General features: G+C 41.1%; 1 protein-coding gene across 5 annotated transcripts in view; it reads left to right on the forward strand.

Annotated features, from left to right (window-relative positions):
* Positions 1-16,519, forward strand: part of sema5a (sema domain, seven thrombospondin repeats (type 1 and type 1-like), transmembrane domain (TM) and short cytoplasmic domain, (semaphorin) 5A) — a 140,738-nt gene that overhangs the window by 51,306 nt on the left and 72,913 nt on the right. For all 5 annotated transcript variants that reach the window (XR_269493.4, XR_002063341.2, XM_025910406.1 and 2 more), the window contains 3 exons: positions 1,280-1,379; positions 6,057-6,102; positions 15,497-15,559. Coding sequence is in view for 3 of the 5 variants with exons in the window: in XM_025910406.1 (XP_025766191.1) it covers positions 1,280-1,379; positions 6,057-6,102; positions 15,497-15,559 (209 nt within the window). In the remaining 2 variants the exon portion in view is untranslated. The remainder of the gene's footprint in view (positions 1-1,279; positions 1,380-6,056; positions 6,103-15,496; positions 15,560-16,519) is intronic.

A 16,519-nucleotide genomic window follows, 5' to 3' on the forward strand; every position in this document is an offset into this window, starting at 1 on the left:
GTTTTACAGATGGACACCACTGAAATCTTTCCCTCCTCATATTTCTGACTGTTTTTTCACTAGTTTTGCTTTTGGCTAGTGTCACTATTGGTAGAATGAGGTGATACCTCATGCATACTCTACAGAAATGGAAAACTTCATGAGAGATGGGACAGGTCTGTAGAAGGGCATTGACCCGTCAGCAGGACCGGTATCTGCTCGTTTCTGCAAGGACGAACAGGATGAGCACTGCTAGAGCTACAAAATGACCTCCAGCAAGCTGCTGGTTTGAATGTCTCTGACCAAACAACCAGAAACAGACTTCATAAGGTTGACCTGAAGACGTAACATCCCCTAGTAGGCCCTATGCTTTCCTCAGCTGAGAGCAGGTTCACCCTAAGTCTATGTAACAGATGTGAAAGGGTTTGGAGAAGCTGTGGAGAACGTTATACTGCCTGTAACATTCTTCAGCATGACCGGTTTGGTGGTGGTCATCAATAGTTTGAGGAGGGATATCCATGGAAAGATGCACGGATGTCTATAGGCTAGACAACAGGACTCTGAATGCCATTATCAGGATGAAGTCTTTGACTCATTGTCAGATCCTACCCTGGTGCAGCGATCCTGGTGCCTAACAATGCCCAGCCTCATGTGGTGATCTATCCAGGCATTTCATAGAGGAATGAAGGGATTGATACCACTGACTGGTCCCCACACTCTCCTGATTAAAATCCAATAAAAAAACCCTCTGGGACATTATGTTTCAGTCCATCTTACCTGTACGTTAAACTGTCCAGGAGCTCAGTGATGCCCTGGTCCAGATCTGGGAGGAGATCCCCCGGGACAGCATCCTTCGTCTCATTAGTAGCATGCCCCAACGTTGTCAGGCATGCATAGACGCACGTAGGGCCCATACAAAATACTGACTACCATTTTGAATTGCTGCAATGAAATATCTGCAAAATGGACTATCCTGCCACATCTTTTTTTCACTTTGATTTTTGGTGTGTCTTTGAAATCAACCCTCGGTTTATAATTTTCTTTTCCATCAAACAATGTCGAATCCTTTCATTCCTAACACATTAACCCGTTCATATCAGTGTAGATATGTTTCCCCCTCCATTGAGATCTGTTCTGCTTTCAAAGTGTTTTTCTAATTTTTTTGAGCAGTGTATTCGAGTGCCTTGAGAAAAGTTGCAGCACCCCTTTGAACTAACATTATTCATCAGCACAGCTGTCATTTGCAGCCAGCTCCACTCTGATTGGCTCATTGACATTTTGTCCTCTGTGTTGTTGACAGAAATGGAGCCCTGGATCTTCAGGTTCAAAGCAGAGGGCACGGTGGATTATTCACAGCTGACCTTTGACCCTGGCCAGAACGAACTTATCGTCGGCGCCAGGTAACCCACATCCAACATTGTTACTTTTCTCATTCTCTTTCCTTTGTCCTTTGTCTTTGTTGTCTGTGCTTTTGTTGTCTTTCATTCTTGTTTTTTTGCAGCGTTTGTTGGTGCGTTGCATGAGTAATGATCAGTTTCTCCATAGATGTCTTCAAAAGAAAAATGGCTTTGGAGATTGTTTCCAAGTCCATTGTCTTTGTCGAGCACAGCCAAGTGTGTGTGTGTTTGCATATATGTGTACTTGTGTTGCTTATGTTGTGAGGACATAAATCTGTTTACACAGTGACATCGTGGGGATTAGCCTCACTTTTAGAGACAAACACCAAGTGCCCAAAACATAAATCCTTACATTTTAGGATGAAGGCTTGGTTGAAGGTCAGGGTAAGGTCAGAGATAAGGATTAGTAACTAGTAGTTGCGGTTAGGCTAAGATCCCAAATGAATGAATGTATAAAGTTATGAATGAACACTGTTGTTTTTTAAAAAATTTTATATGTGCTTGAAAACTCAAGTGTTTGCTTCATTGCTGATGAAGTATGCTATGCACTTCACTTAATAGCTTTAGTAGTTGTAGAAAGAAATAATCATGGCAACATCAACAGGAGATAACAGGAAAGCTATCAGGAAGGAGCGCAGCAAAGCAAACAGAAACAAAGTGAGCCCAGGGAATTTACTAATGCACCTAGAACCTTAAGATGGAAAGGCTTAATCTGGAAAATGTATGTGGGTGGGTAAAGGTCTTACAGGTGAGTAAATCCCCCCTGGAAAACATGGCAAGGAATATAATCTAATCTAATCTAATCTAATATAATATAATATAATATAATATAATATAATATAATATAATATAATATAATGCAGCATTGTATTTGATGGCCATCTTTTATTTTTAGCTACCATTCAAGATTCAGGCAGTTATATCAACACTCAAGAAAAAAATCAAATAAGAGATTTTCTTCACTTCTCTGTGCCAACTCGATGGCTGTTGAGTGTCTAAGTATGAAAGGCAGTGTAGCTAGATAGATGACTGCAGGTTGGGTTAGAAGTATGAGTGATAATGGAAGGAAGGAGGGATCGATGAAAATATCAATACAGTAAAATAGGAGGCCGTGGCCACGCTGAGACCTGGCTGATAGCCACTCTTCAGGAGACTGATCTTCGCCAAAGCACTTGTCTGTATGTGCATGTGTATTCAGGTGCTTGTGGGAACAGGCTTTAGAATTTTCACTCTGTAATGAGATATCTGCTTTATTTAGAAAAAAAATCAAAGATTGCTCCGTAAAACTGTTTGCTTGCATGAAAAAAAAGCACCTGATAGGTTATCTTCCTACACGTTTGCAAAATCTGTGTCTGTTCAAGAGCTTTTAAGCAAATCAAGTAATGAAAAAATAAATCATGCAGTCCAGATCATCTTTGAATAAAATATTCTTGCTCAGAAATAAACTTAACTAAACTAAACTTAACCTATCTATGTAATGCAGCAACTCAGCATGCCTGCTCTCTAAAACCATAGGCTGTATATAAAAAATGGACACATCCACCGTGATATCACTTTATGTTTTGTGGATTTACGTTTCGGAACCTCAGTTTGGACAAAGTCATCTTGTTTTTTTGTTTTGTTTTCTGTTTGTTGAATTTACTTTCCAATGCCAGGCTTTGTTGATAAGTATTTAGAACATGCTAGCTAGCTAAGTTAGCAAGCTGCATAAATATGGGAGTATTTGACATGTGCAGATACCTGCTTATTAATGCTAATTAATGAATAAATTAGTACAAATATCTGTGCAGCAAATAGCATTTCTTTGTCATGTAGCTGCATTAAAAATTGTCCAAAAAGCACCAACACCACAAACATGGCGGAGGTCCGTTTCAGCAAACTTTTAAGTCTTGCACAGTACGTTTTATAATTCTACGACTGTCATAATGGGAGAAAATAGCTATAGAGCCCTTTTGTAACATTTGTAAAGCTGGGCATTTTAACTTGAGCCAGTCACACAAGACCTTTCAAGTAGATTTCAGCTTGTCCAAAAAAAGCCATTTTAGGGCCCGAGGTATACATCCACACCTCCTCTTGCAGCTGGTCTGTCTGTACTTAAAGCCACAAAGTGAAATTTCTTCTTCTAATTGTTCAGCCTAAGAGTGTATGTACATACATTTCTATAGATATCTGTAAAAAGTGCTAAAATGAAGATTAAACTTATGATTTGAGCAGACGGTCATGTTGCAAAGTCAGTTACAAGCTGATTTAAGTGGAGTATGAAAGGTTTTTTTTAAAAAAACAGACTGAGCTAGCTTCAGCAGATTATTCGAAACCTTGGGCACATTTCATGCACATATAACATTCCTCTAAAAAATTCCCTTTTGGTGGCACGGACCTGCAAAAACATGGATATTACAGAAATCTCAAAGGGGGAAAAAATCAGAGTAAATAATGCTTTTAGTCCTAATTGTCAAGTTTCATGTGATCTCATTCTGGTAATGGTGGATAATGGCTGTAGTAGACAGCCTGAGACATTGTTAGTCAAATTATAGAATATTCCTCTTGAGACAGCATTCATTACAACTATAATGTTTCTTGAAAAGTTAGAAATGCCAGTGAATCAGTGTTGTTTGTGCTTTGCAGATTTGAAAAGCTCCCAGCAAGGCAGGACATACTTATTAGAGTGCGATTTCACAGTCAGGCTTTGATTGTCCTTCAGTTGCCTTTTTTTCCCCCCTCTCTCTCTCTCGCTTACTCTTTTCATACACGTGAAACCCTGGGAATAGAAGCATAAAACCTTTTAGCTATACTTTATCTAGTCTTTTTTTGGTGTCCTAATTATGGGTTGGAGAAACCTAGAGGTCCATCATTTGCTGCAGTCGTTGAATTCAGCCATCCGTTGAATACAGTTCATTTCAATACCCTGACTACGCTCTTACAATTCCTTGTGCCACCTATGAAAAGATTCATTTTAACTCCGACCGCGGGAACTTTAGAAGCTTCAGATGTGGCATTTTTAAAGGGGAACTTCACCAATTTTACACAACAAAGTCTATTTACAATTCCCGTATTATACTGCTGCATATGTGGAACTGAATTCGACAAAGGTCAGTGCGATGAGAGCAAGTTTCCCAAAAAATAAGAGTAAAAATGAGGGAGTGGCGCTGGAGAGGACTGAGGCTGTCTGAAGTCTGTAGCCTGCTTCTCATCCTCGCTTGAGCTTCGTGGATTGAAGCTACATAACTAGTTACAGTGAAACAGGCATATGAAAAAGAAAGCACATCCTCTTCTAAATTTGAGGTTTTACATATCAGGAATAACAATAAAATAATAAAAATAAATTGTTCGGTTCTTACCAAATTCTAAAATCAGATGAACAACAACATATGACATATATAATACACTATATTTTCTTTTTTCAACATAAACTAAGCCAAAATATCAAGTATTCTTTTACTACTTTCATAAGACTGAAGAGTGTAGGAAGGGTAAGCCGTAGGTACTGCTAATCAGATGCAGTTGATTAATTAATCACTAATCTCTAGCAGTTTTTACAATTTGTTTGAGTCAGGTTTGTGCTAACAAAGGAAGAAAGATAACAGCAATGATCTTATAGAAGAAACTGTTGCTGCCCATCAATCTGAGAAGGGTTATAAAGCCATTTCCAATTTGAAGTCCATCACTCTACAGTGAGAAAGATTATTCACAAGTGAAAAATGTTCAACACAGTTCAGAGAAACTGCAAAAAGCCCAAGAGGTATATTTCAGACTCTACAGGCCTCAGTTAGCATGTAAAATGTTAAAGTTCATGACATTACAATCAGGAAAAGGCTGAACAAGAAGGGTTTGTTTGGACGGTTTGCCAGGAAAAACCCTCTTACCTCTAAAAATGGCATGGAAGCTAAGGTTTGCAAAGTTGCATTTGAACGAACCACAAGACTTCTGGAACAATGAACAGATGAGACCAAAGTGGAGATGTTTGGCCAAAAGCAAACACAGCAAACCAGCACAAATACTTCATGCCAACTGAGGGAAGTATGAGGATTTGAGCTTGTTTTGTAGCCACAGGACCTGGGCACCTTTAGGTCATTAAGTCAACTGTGAACTCCTCTGTACACCAAAGTATTCTACAGTCCAACAGCTAAAGCTTGGCCAATATTAGGCCATGCAACAGGACAATGATCTCAAGCAAATCTACAGAATGCCTGAAAGAGAAAAGAATTACGCTGCTGCGATGGTCCAGTTAAAGTCTAGACCGCAACCTGATTGATGAGACCTTAAGAGAGCTGTGCATAAATTAATGCCAAGAAACCTCAATGCAATGCTGTAAAGAAGAGTGGACCAAAATTCCTCCACAACAATGTGAGAGACTGATAAAGTCATAACAAGTTATTGCATGAGGTGTACCCGGTTTTTCACTAATTGCTTGTGCATTTTGGCTTAATTTTTGCAAAATAAATATTGACACAGTGTGAAATGTCAAGTGTTGTTCATCTGAAGTTGTGTTTAAATCATTCTAGAGCCTGTTAAGCACATATTTTCTTATTATGTCCCGATAAGTAAAATCTTAGAATTGAAATGGAAAAACCTTTTAATAACAGTGCAGTTTTGACCTGTTGTCTGATCCTCACACCTTTTTTTCTTGCTTTCAATGCATTAAAGGGCTCCATCAACTCACACCTTCCCTTCTTTTCACAGAAATCACCTCTTCAGACTCAATCTTGAAGACCTGACACTGATCCAGGTGAGTGCTAATTCTGTCTCCCGCTGCCGTTTTCTGAGTCTCACTCACCCAGTTTTCTAGGCGAATACGTATTAACTCTGTCTGCTCGTATGATTCTCCCTTCAACAAACACTGCGCTAATTTTAGCACGCCAAACTTAAAGCGGTTACAGCAAAACGGTTTACCGTTTCACATGTCACAACAACTTCACAACCCGGTGGAGCTCCAGTGGGCTCGGTTGACGGCGCCGTGGGTTGATACTCGCAGGGAATCAAAGAGTGTTGATAGGAAGTGTAGTCTGTGTTAATATCCTCCTTGCTGAAATCCAATTTGAAGGTGTTTGTGAAATTTGAAGCTGTACTTTGCCACATGTCTAAGCTTTTAAAAGATCTTCTGCAATTTCTTTAATGTGATACTACAAATGATTTGAAATGGCGAACAGAAATCAAAGTGTCCTAACATCTCGTGCGCGTGTTGCACGAAATATGTATAAATAACTGTGCACGCGAGGTGGCAACGTAGTTTTTTCACCCTGCCTTTCCCACATGTTGTTGCAAATTTTTTCCCCAACATCCTCTCATTTCACTTTCTTTTTTTCCTCTCTTCTATGAGCCCACATATCCCCACCTGTGGAGCAAGCCAATTTTGTGACCCACTGAGTTACCATACAAACACTGACACTTTGAGGGCTTTATTTGCAGGTGGTAACAGCAAGCCTTCTTTGATGCTTAGACAACTCTTTATGTTTGCCATTTACACTCTAGAAAACCAGGGGAGAGGATGAGGATGGAGAGAAAGAGAATCAGGGGAGCAAGAACGGCTGGGTAGAACAGGAGAATAGAGGATGGAGGGAGCGTTGTTGACATAGATCTGACTGGAAGGGGAAAATGAGGAAAATGGACAGAAGAAATAAGAAGCGAGGCTGAATTTGTTAGGCAGGAGGGAGTGGAGGGTAGAACGCACAAAGGAATCAGGGAGCAGTGAGACAGCACACAGACAGCGAGGGAAGAAAGCAGAAAAAAAAAACCCCGCGGAGAGAGACGAGGATTCACGCAGAGCCGGTCTTTTGTGGCCGCTCGCTGGGACTCCGACGCTTTTTAAAGTTGCTCTGTGGCATCCGTGCACCCAGCTATCCTCCCCTTCTTTTTTTCATCCCCGTGCTCGACTGGTGTTGCAGAATCAGCAAGGAGATTCCACTGAGCCAATCTACCCCGCATCTCCAAGATGTCTTCTTATGAGAGAATAGGATCTGGTAATCCCTGCCAAGGCCTTGGGCCGGTTTAAGCTGACCTGCACACTAGTCCCAGTTTTGCATTTAACCATGCCAAAGCCATAAAGTCAAGCATAAATATATATCCAAGTGGTGGAATTTAAGGAGGAAAGGGGGAATTATTCCTTTCACCTCCTTGAAGCGTCTTTCTTTCCTTCCTTTTTTTTCATCCAAGCATGAAACAGGAGATTAAATGCACAGAGATTTGGTTGCCTCTGCGTCTGGGTTTACATATATTTCTCATTCTTATTGTTGTTGGATATGAAAGCTTTGAATGAATTTCCCCTTTGGCGCTGTTGCTCCACTCACATTACACGCATTGCTGATTGATCAAATAGATTTACTGGGGAACATGGCGCTGAAGGTGGCAGAGCCAACAAAGAAAGTTTGAGCACAAACACTTGTTAGTAGTCCTGTGCATTTTATTACGGTTGCACCAAGGTTCAAGAGAGTTGCATGAGCTTCTCTCTCTCTCTCTCTCTCTCTCTCTGCTGCAGGAGGAAATCAAGCTAAAAGCTACACCTACGCCTGTCTTTGTGATTTCACCCCATCCCCATGTATCAGCCCTGTCAGATAATGCCCGATGGCAGTGATTTGTTCTTGCATGGTTGGCAGTGTTAAGAAGGAGGCTGTGTATGATTTGACAGAGCACAAGGTTTAAAGCTCCTGTAATACAAACAGCCTGTAATACGCTAAAGAGTTGGGGATAATTACCTTATGATCGATGACTGATCTCATCATGCATGAAACTTTTCTGGGGAGGACAAAATAAAAAACAGACACTAAGGTTTTCTTTAAGGCAAAGATTAATCCAGCCTACCTCTCCTGCCCTTGGATGCAGTGTGATAACTTGCTTTCAAGCTTTTCAAGAGGCAGAAAATGAACTGTGAATATCTGGTAGTCTTACTGTTGTATTAGGAAGGGTGTGGGGGGGTTGAAAGCACAGACACTTGGACTGGTAGCTAAACACTGCCTGTCTGTTGCACATATCGAGATGAGACAAGGAGATTGATCGACCCTGAGCCCCAGCAACCATAATCTCCTCAGTAAATTGGCTCCTTGTTTGGAGGTAATAAAAACCAGAAAAAAGGGCAACAGCATCACAAGCTGGAGAGAAAACGGACTTTAGTTTAAAAAAAATAGTGGATGCGAATCCATCTGTGAAGTGTGTGTTTTCTAAGAAGACCTTAAAGATTTGGTCTTAGGAGTGTAAACTGTGTCACTCCCTGAGGAAAGCTATAAAAGGTGTTTACAAGACAGAGGCACACTTAAAGAATCATAAAGAGAAGAAAATATTTCACATCACATTAACTTTCTAACCTGTGCTCAAACCAAGTGGCAGTTTGGGGTTGAAGTGGGAAGAGTCAGTCATCAAAACATGCGTCAGCCCTCGCGATGACCTTGATTGGAGTTAATATCTCGTACTTAAAGTTTTTTTTCCTGCTGTGTCTCAGCAGCCTGAAGAGGCTTTCCTCTCCCTGTCAACCTCTACCCTCATCCTCACTGATCTGGAAAACACTGTCAAGAACAAAAGGTGGATACTTTTCTCCTTGCTCCACTTTCAAAACTTGTGCAGCAGAGTCGAAAAAAAATAGAAGAAGAAGAAGAAGACAGGAACGTAACTGTGCAGCATGTGCAACTACTGAGACATTTAGAGCTTCCACAGACAAACAATTAGCTTTAAACGACCCAACGAAGCACAATTTCCTTCCTCCATTTACAGTAAATTGCACATTACATGTCATCTCCATTCAGTATTGTCCTTCTGCCCTGTTTATCATTCATATCCTGAGATCAGCTACTGCCAGGCTTAGGAAAAGCAAATCAATGCTGGCACTGCCATTGCTAACTATGTTGCCAGCTCAGATTAATTGCTTGTTTTTCTGTCTGCACGTGAGCTCACCAAATAATATCAGCGTGCCCATTTTTAGCAACGTCTTTACTTCTTTACTTGGGCTAATAAACCACTGCTAACTTCCATGCTGATCCTTAAAAGCATGAACCGAAAGGATCCAAAGTGTCTCATTTGCATTCAGTGATAAGAGTCTATTGAATTCACATAAACAAAGGTGCTAATGTAAGAAGAAATTACCAGGGGAAGGAATAAAAGCTAAACGTACACACACACTTGGCCTGTACAATCCAATATCAGGATCCTGCTTCCATGCTAAATCGGAATAAGATGCAGAAGATGAGCCTGAGTTTCAACAGAAAAACCGAGGCACAGCATTAGTCAATAAGCACTGGGATGAGGAGGATCAGTGGTATTGTTCATGATTCAATACAGGCGAGGAGGAGAAAATAGTGGAAATTCACTCCAGCCTCTCTCTTGTCCTCCTGCACTGGCACAGGAAAACACTATCCATAACAGTTTCCCTTGGCAACAGACACTGTATGCTGTTGAGATGTATATTGTGCTTTTATTTTTCTTTGCTTCCTCTTGTATTGTCCCCCACCCCGTCCCTCTCTTTTTAATTTTTTTTTTAAAAAAGGCCTTTTTCCACTTTTGCGTGTCGTATATCACGGGCTTGTCTCTTGTAATTACACTGCATCAGCCAAACAATTAGCCCTGCTAATCAGTAGCTAACAGAAACTGTCCTTCATAGCTCTGGAAGCATTTCTAATTCACTCAGTTGAACGCTAACTTGGCCGTTTAAATGCATAGACCAAAATGCACGATTGCAACTGGAGATGCAGACACGTACAGTGATATCATGGACGCGATGGCATGTTCAACCATAATAGATGTGAGTATATTGTAAAAGGCAGACAGTAGCAGGGGGTCTCTTCTACACGGACTCATCCGTTTAAGGTGTCACGATGGTATGAGTAGAGACACAGACCTACACGTCGGCGGAGGCATGACATCAAGACCAATTTCGAGTGTAAATCTTTCAGCAGCTTACATCAGCAGACATCAGTGTGAATAGTAAATACTGTGCCAGCACATCAGAAGGTAATATCAGATATTCATAAGCCAGATTAGATTTCCCCCCACAGGATTTGTCCAGCTCTTACTCTCAACCCGCCGTCCCCTTGTAATGAGGCGCACAGCTAGTCATTTCACAAAGCTAGACAGCTGTCAGCAGCGAGTGTGTTCTCTGGACCCTCTTTATGCAAAATATATTCAATATCATGTCTGGAAACTGCTGTTTTGGAATTCAGCTCCTCACTCCCTCCTCCATCTCACTGACTACCTCACTCAGCCCACACAGTCTGCCTTGTTCTGGCTGACTCCTAAGTTGGACTCTGTTTTCGCTTTGTTGTCCCCCCCCCCCCCCCCCCCAGTCTATTTGTCCCTTATTTTCCCTTTTCTGTCCTTTCCTCGGTCGTTGTCCGCGTCCCTCCCTGCCTACTCTCCCCCTTTGTATCTCTCCTGCACCCACCACACCTAACAATAGCCCCTCAGTGTGAGGGCTGAGGAGAGGCTTGGGCACAATGGTTCATCTCTAAGGACTGCACCCATTACAGGGGGCAGGATAGAGGGTGGACGCGAGGAAAATAACATTTTTTTTTCTTCTCCACTGCTTTCATTTCTTCCCTGAAGCAACAAATGACTGGTAAATTCTCTCTGCCTAACTCTGAATTTCTGCATCGTAATCACATTTTATGTTACTTAACATACTATTCCAGTCTATTTTAATTTTCCTATTTTTTAGCCGCTTTGGTAAAAATAAAACTGTCCATCAAGTTTTCGCTGAGCACTAGAAGATGGTTGCAGTGATGCTTAAAATAACTAAAATGTGACAACAAACAGGCGCAGTCGTACAAATTATCCAGAAATTTTCTCCAGCCAATATATTTAGAAAAGAAAAGAGTAAAAATATTGAGCGGACCGCTAACATTTCAAGCAGCTATAGATCTGTCAAGCTAACTTGAGCTAGTACTGCAGTGACTCATGCTGGTTCCAAACAGCTGTGTTTAGACCTGTTGACAATAAGCACAAGCTTCTCTTTACAGCTGAGCTATTTGGCAGCGTGTGCGTTCAAGACCTCTTGTTTGGCCTCCTGTTGTGTCTATACAAATAGAAAGTAGGATATAATTAACTTTTTCACAGATTTTCTAAAATAATTATTGGTCTGAGTCAGTGGTGTGCGATGACTTTTACAGAAAGGAAAGCAGAGCAAATGATCCCCCGACCACCAAATGATCAGTTGAGCAGTTCCGCTGTTTCTCACCCACCAACGAGACAAATTGGACCAGATGAAAACATAATAAACATTTCATGATTAATGCGGCCTGTCTTTTCTGTGCTGACAGTATCTCTCCAGTATCTTGCTGCATTCTGTGTGGATGTCATAAACACTGTGAACTCCTTTCTGGCTGTTAGGCTTATTAGTTTTATTTTTGCTGTATAGGGAGGGAGTATATCTTAAAAAAGGCCTTCTATAATACCCATCAAAATATGTACTGTTAACTAAGAATGACCAATGATGGAGGGGTTATTTCGATTTTTTTTCCTTTGAAAACCCGGCACTACAACTAAGTATACATCATACAGTCACTTCAGTTTATATGTAAAGTTCTCCATCTCCATAATATCCTACCCACTGCTTCATTCCTGGTGCCTTTGTCTTAAACCAGTTTTTGGTGATCTTTGCTGCAGAAAGGAGAATTTTAGCCTTTACATGTACAGCACCTTCCAAGTATCCAAGATACAAAAACAAGGCAAGTTCTGGGAATTATATAACCTAATATATCACAAACAGCTGAGTAAATTTTGACTCAGAAAATGTGAATTTTTCTACATTTCCAGAAAATGTGTGTATGATCTGGTTGATTCCATCCACACAGCCTCAAACACTGTTGTTGTGTATTGGTTTGTTTATTTTTAATCTTAGGTGCAATAAAATACGAATTATACAGTCACATTTTAGACACGAAGCGTTCATTGATAAACTCCCTATCAGAGAACTGCTCGCTGGTTTTTGCAATTTTGTGGGAAATCAGATACACATTTTAAAGGAAACTGCTTGTTCATTTCTTTTTTAATTTATTACGTGTGTGTGTGTGTGTGTGTGTGTGTTTGTGTGTGTGTTTGTGTGTGTGTGAGTGTGTGTGTGTGCGGTAAGTAAACGCACTTTCACTCTGGAAAAACAGTCTGGACGGTTTTGATTGTTTCTCCATAGTGCTTTACAAGAGTTGTGATGTCGGCCGTACCTCCCAGTTGCTTAGCTTGAAATAACGTAAGAGTTTGAGATTCCAGAGGGGCTGGCAGCAATGCACTCAGTGAAAGGGACTACTTGTTTATTGAGGTAACTTTATGCTTGGATATCCTGGAGCTGAAATGGGACAACATGGGAATGCTAATGAAATATTTCATGCCTATTGCACATTTCCATTGCCGAATTGTAACATCTACTCTTATTGGTAGCAAATCGATAAGTTTCTAAAAGAGATTAAAGGAATAATGTGCAGAATTTAGTTCAACTTATTGGTACAGCCCTCCTCCAGGGTCCCTGTTTCTCAAGTGGCCCTTTGGGAAAATGAATTGCGCACCCCTGCTCTGCACTCTAGTCTAGTCATTACGAGCCTACCTCAGGTGGCTGCATTTCTTTGTCGCTTTCACTTCTTTGTTTTTTACTTCAGAAGTGGCGTTGGCATTTTTTGGGACTGTGTGGGTCACATGATCCCACAATACTGAGCAACTCTGATCTACTATCCTCACATGTGTCACATTGCCTTTAAATATCAGTGAGGGACGATTTGTGATGTTTCACGTGTGCTGTCGACTTTCAGTTCTACCTCAGAGTAAAACAGTTTGGATACATTGAAAGTAAAATGTTTTAACTCCCACTCAAACAGAAAACCTATCAAAATAAATAGCAAACCATTACTATTCTTCAAAATCTATGTATTGTGATACAAAAAAAATCAATATTTCTTTTGAGCTATTACTTCAGTCCCATATGGTGTATTTTCCGTTTTGGGCTAAATCACCAGCTTTTTGTGTCGCTAAATTTAATCCTGGCCCTCTCTTTCTGTCTTATCTTCTTTGTTTCCCCTCTATGTCTTTATTCTAGTTCCCTCTAGGTGACAAAGGCACAGAAAAGACTTGTGTGAAGCAGCTTCCTCTGATAAAGCCAAGAATTATTATTACTTAATGACAGCACATTCCAGACATATTTCAGTTTAAGACAGATTCATCTTGGAGGCACAGGGGCTGAACAATAGCATTCTAATGAGCTTTTAATGTTTCTTAATGACACTGGCGCTTGCTTTGCTCAGCTGTGATTCTGTTCTCCACTCTGGACCATTTGAGCCTGGGCAGTCAGATTAGGTGGCGTTAGCAGTCTGTGATGTCAGCATATCGCCACTTAACTTGCTCGTGGACATCACCTACTTCAGTAGCTGTAAAGTTGATGTCTTAAATATGAAATGAGAATATGTATTATTCCACAAATATGTTCTGCACCACCCCGAATGACGATAAATCACATGATTGCCCCGTGATGACAAAAAGAACCACTTTGCTCCCACTAATGTGATTTCAAGTTGTAATTTTGCCTCGTACTATGACTGACTTTTTTACGCTGAAAGCTTGTGAGTAAGGTTTCAAGCCATTAACGGTTTTTCTTTACCCCCCCATGCGATTAGCGAAAGCGCTCTCAGCGCTTTCAGCACCCACATTGAATTCAGCTGGGACCAGCAGTGGTGCTGTGTGTGCAGGCTGTGCTGTTTGTGCTGATGTGTGTGGTTTGTGTAGTGGATGGATGCACAGCCCCAGAATAGCCAGCTTTGGCCTGGAATGGAACTGACACACAAGAGACAGAGAGAAGCCAGCGTCCATTAATGTCCCATATCTTATCCTCCCCGAATTGCAGCACACACGCTGAGCGCTTGCCTTCCTTTAAGTCCCTCCTCCCTGTTACTGAACTGTGTACACATTTAGGTGTTTCTATGGCTCCCAAAGGTCACTGAAGCAGAAAACAAAAGCTGTTGTCATAAAACGCAGCGTAAACTTCCACCGCCTTCGAAAGAAGAAATGAAAGAAGTTCTACTAAATGCTGAGGGGTGTTCAGCTTTCGTTCCCCCTCTTGTCCTGGCATAAAACAGTCCTGATACCAAGGTGAAATCTAATATTCTCTGTCAGTTAGCGATATTTACTATATTCCCACAGAGAGAAGTACTGCACCTCTGGCTACTTTCCAGGTTATTACTGCAGGAAAGTTGTACAGCTGTGGGCAAAAAAAAACGGAAGTTAAATAGTCTCACTTTTGGAGACTTTTTGTGACTCGGCGTTAAGCGTATTTTTTCACCAGCCAATTTTTCTTTTAAGTATTCGTGTCTCTGCCAGTCATGCAGAGCTCGTGGCAGTGGCGGCTAATTCCGCCTGTCACAAGTGCGAGCGTCTTAGTGGCCTACTGCCCTCCCAAGGCCAGCAGGCATTTCATGAATAGAGAATTTTTATCAATGAGGAAGCCCCCTTCCCCAGAGGTTACGAGGAAATTAAAAGGTAGAAAGTGGAGCACGTTGGTGTCTTCACCCTCGGAGACAAAGTCGGCTTTATCTTCTTATTCTTCCTCCTGCCGCCTTAAAATGTCAGAGGCGTCCCTCTGTTTCTCCCTCACATGTAAATCACGTTGACACCCTACTCTAGGGACTCGCCTGTTACGTCTTAAGATCCCTCCTTTTCCCTCACACATAAATCAAATTGACATTCGGCTTGCACGCTCTTGCGTCTCATTTTTTGGGGGTCTCTGCTTGCTATCCACCTTAATTGGATTCCATGTCTGTATTTAACAGGGCTTATAAATGTGTGTGTGTGTGTGTCGTAAGAGCGTGCGAGAACGTGTGTGCGCCTCTGAGAGTACAGTGGAGATGTGATGTCAAATTAATTTTCGCCTCTGTTTGAATCCATCCTTCCCACCCAAGTCGATCGCTGTATGCTGTATGCTTTTCTATTTGATTTTCTAAATGTGTTTTCTTGTCTTCTGTGGCATTTGTATTGCCGAGCTAGTCACCAAACATCAAACTGACTTCAAAAAGGTGGGAATCATGCCCATGGCTTAGAGCTGGGCATTGTTTTGTTTGGGCTCAGTGAGTGCTTTTCAAAGTGCTTCATGATGATGACATGGCGCCCAGTGTTTGCTACTTCTTGATGGTTTATTGGTAGCCTTACACAGCTTTTCTTTTTCTCTGCAGGAGGCTGAGTGGCACTGCGACGAATTCACCAAGGGAGCCTGCTTCAGCCGTGGAAAGTCTGAGGTGAGTTGAGGCGATGGCTGAACTGTAATTGTGCTTTATCGGACACTTGTCACTAAATTGAACAGAAAAAAAATACAAGTTTCAGTGTATTTTTCAGTGAACTCGGCTCGCTTGCTACTTTGCAGTTAACTGCTGGTTTTGATGAAGTCACTTTAAGGGTTATTTAAAGCAATTTTTAATTATAAAATTTGGAAATATTACATGCATACATATTTCCAAATCAACCCTAGCATACTTAAAACCCGGACGACATCGGCTCGGTTGTTTTCTTGCACACGTTTGTGCACCAGAACTGATATAAATGTGAAAATTCATGGAATTTCCCACAATGTTTTGTTAGAGTAACAAAAAAATAGCCGATTACTAACGAAAATGCAATCCTCCAGCATTTGCTGAAAGACTTTCTAAATTACAAGCCCGCAGCTTTCATGTTTCCTCAACCTTTTTCCTGCGGGTTTGGTAATCCACAAAAATAACACCTGAATGAATGCTGTTCACTGGAGGAAATGAAGTGCCCAGATGTTCCCACCAGCACATCAGTGCTGTATAATAGCTTTGACTTGAAAGCTTAAAAAAAAAAAAAGGAAAGAAATCTTCTAAAGACACTAATCATGGATCTACCAGCCTTTTTGTCTTTACAGAAACAGTTGATCGGTTTCAAAGAACACAAAGGAAAAATGTCAAGTTATGATGAAACATAATGAGGTTTGAAAGCAACGCGGGGCTTTTCATGTGGTTTTAACATATGGACACATGGGGAATCCCTGCTTTGTATATGGGATATACCTCAAAGACAATTCAGATCAACTTAATGTAAAGTAAAGACTTTCCCACCACACCTTAACCCCCTATTTATGCAAAGGGAGTTCCTATTGTTTCATTCTGTGCAGTGTATGTTTTTGTACGTGGTTAGCTGGCATATTCCCCTACAAAACAGATGGTTTAGAGCCTAAACTTGAC

The sequence above is a fragment of the Oreochromis niloticus genome, linkage group LG9, assembly GCF_001858045.2.
Source record: "Oreochromis niloticus isolate F11D_XX linkage group LG9, O_niloticus_UMD_NMBU, whole genome shotgun sequence".
Taxonomy (NCBI): domain Eukaryota; kingdom Metazoa; phylum Chordata; class Actinopteri; order Cichliformes; family Cichlidae; genus Oreochromis; species Oreochromis niloticus.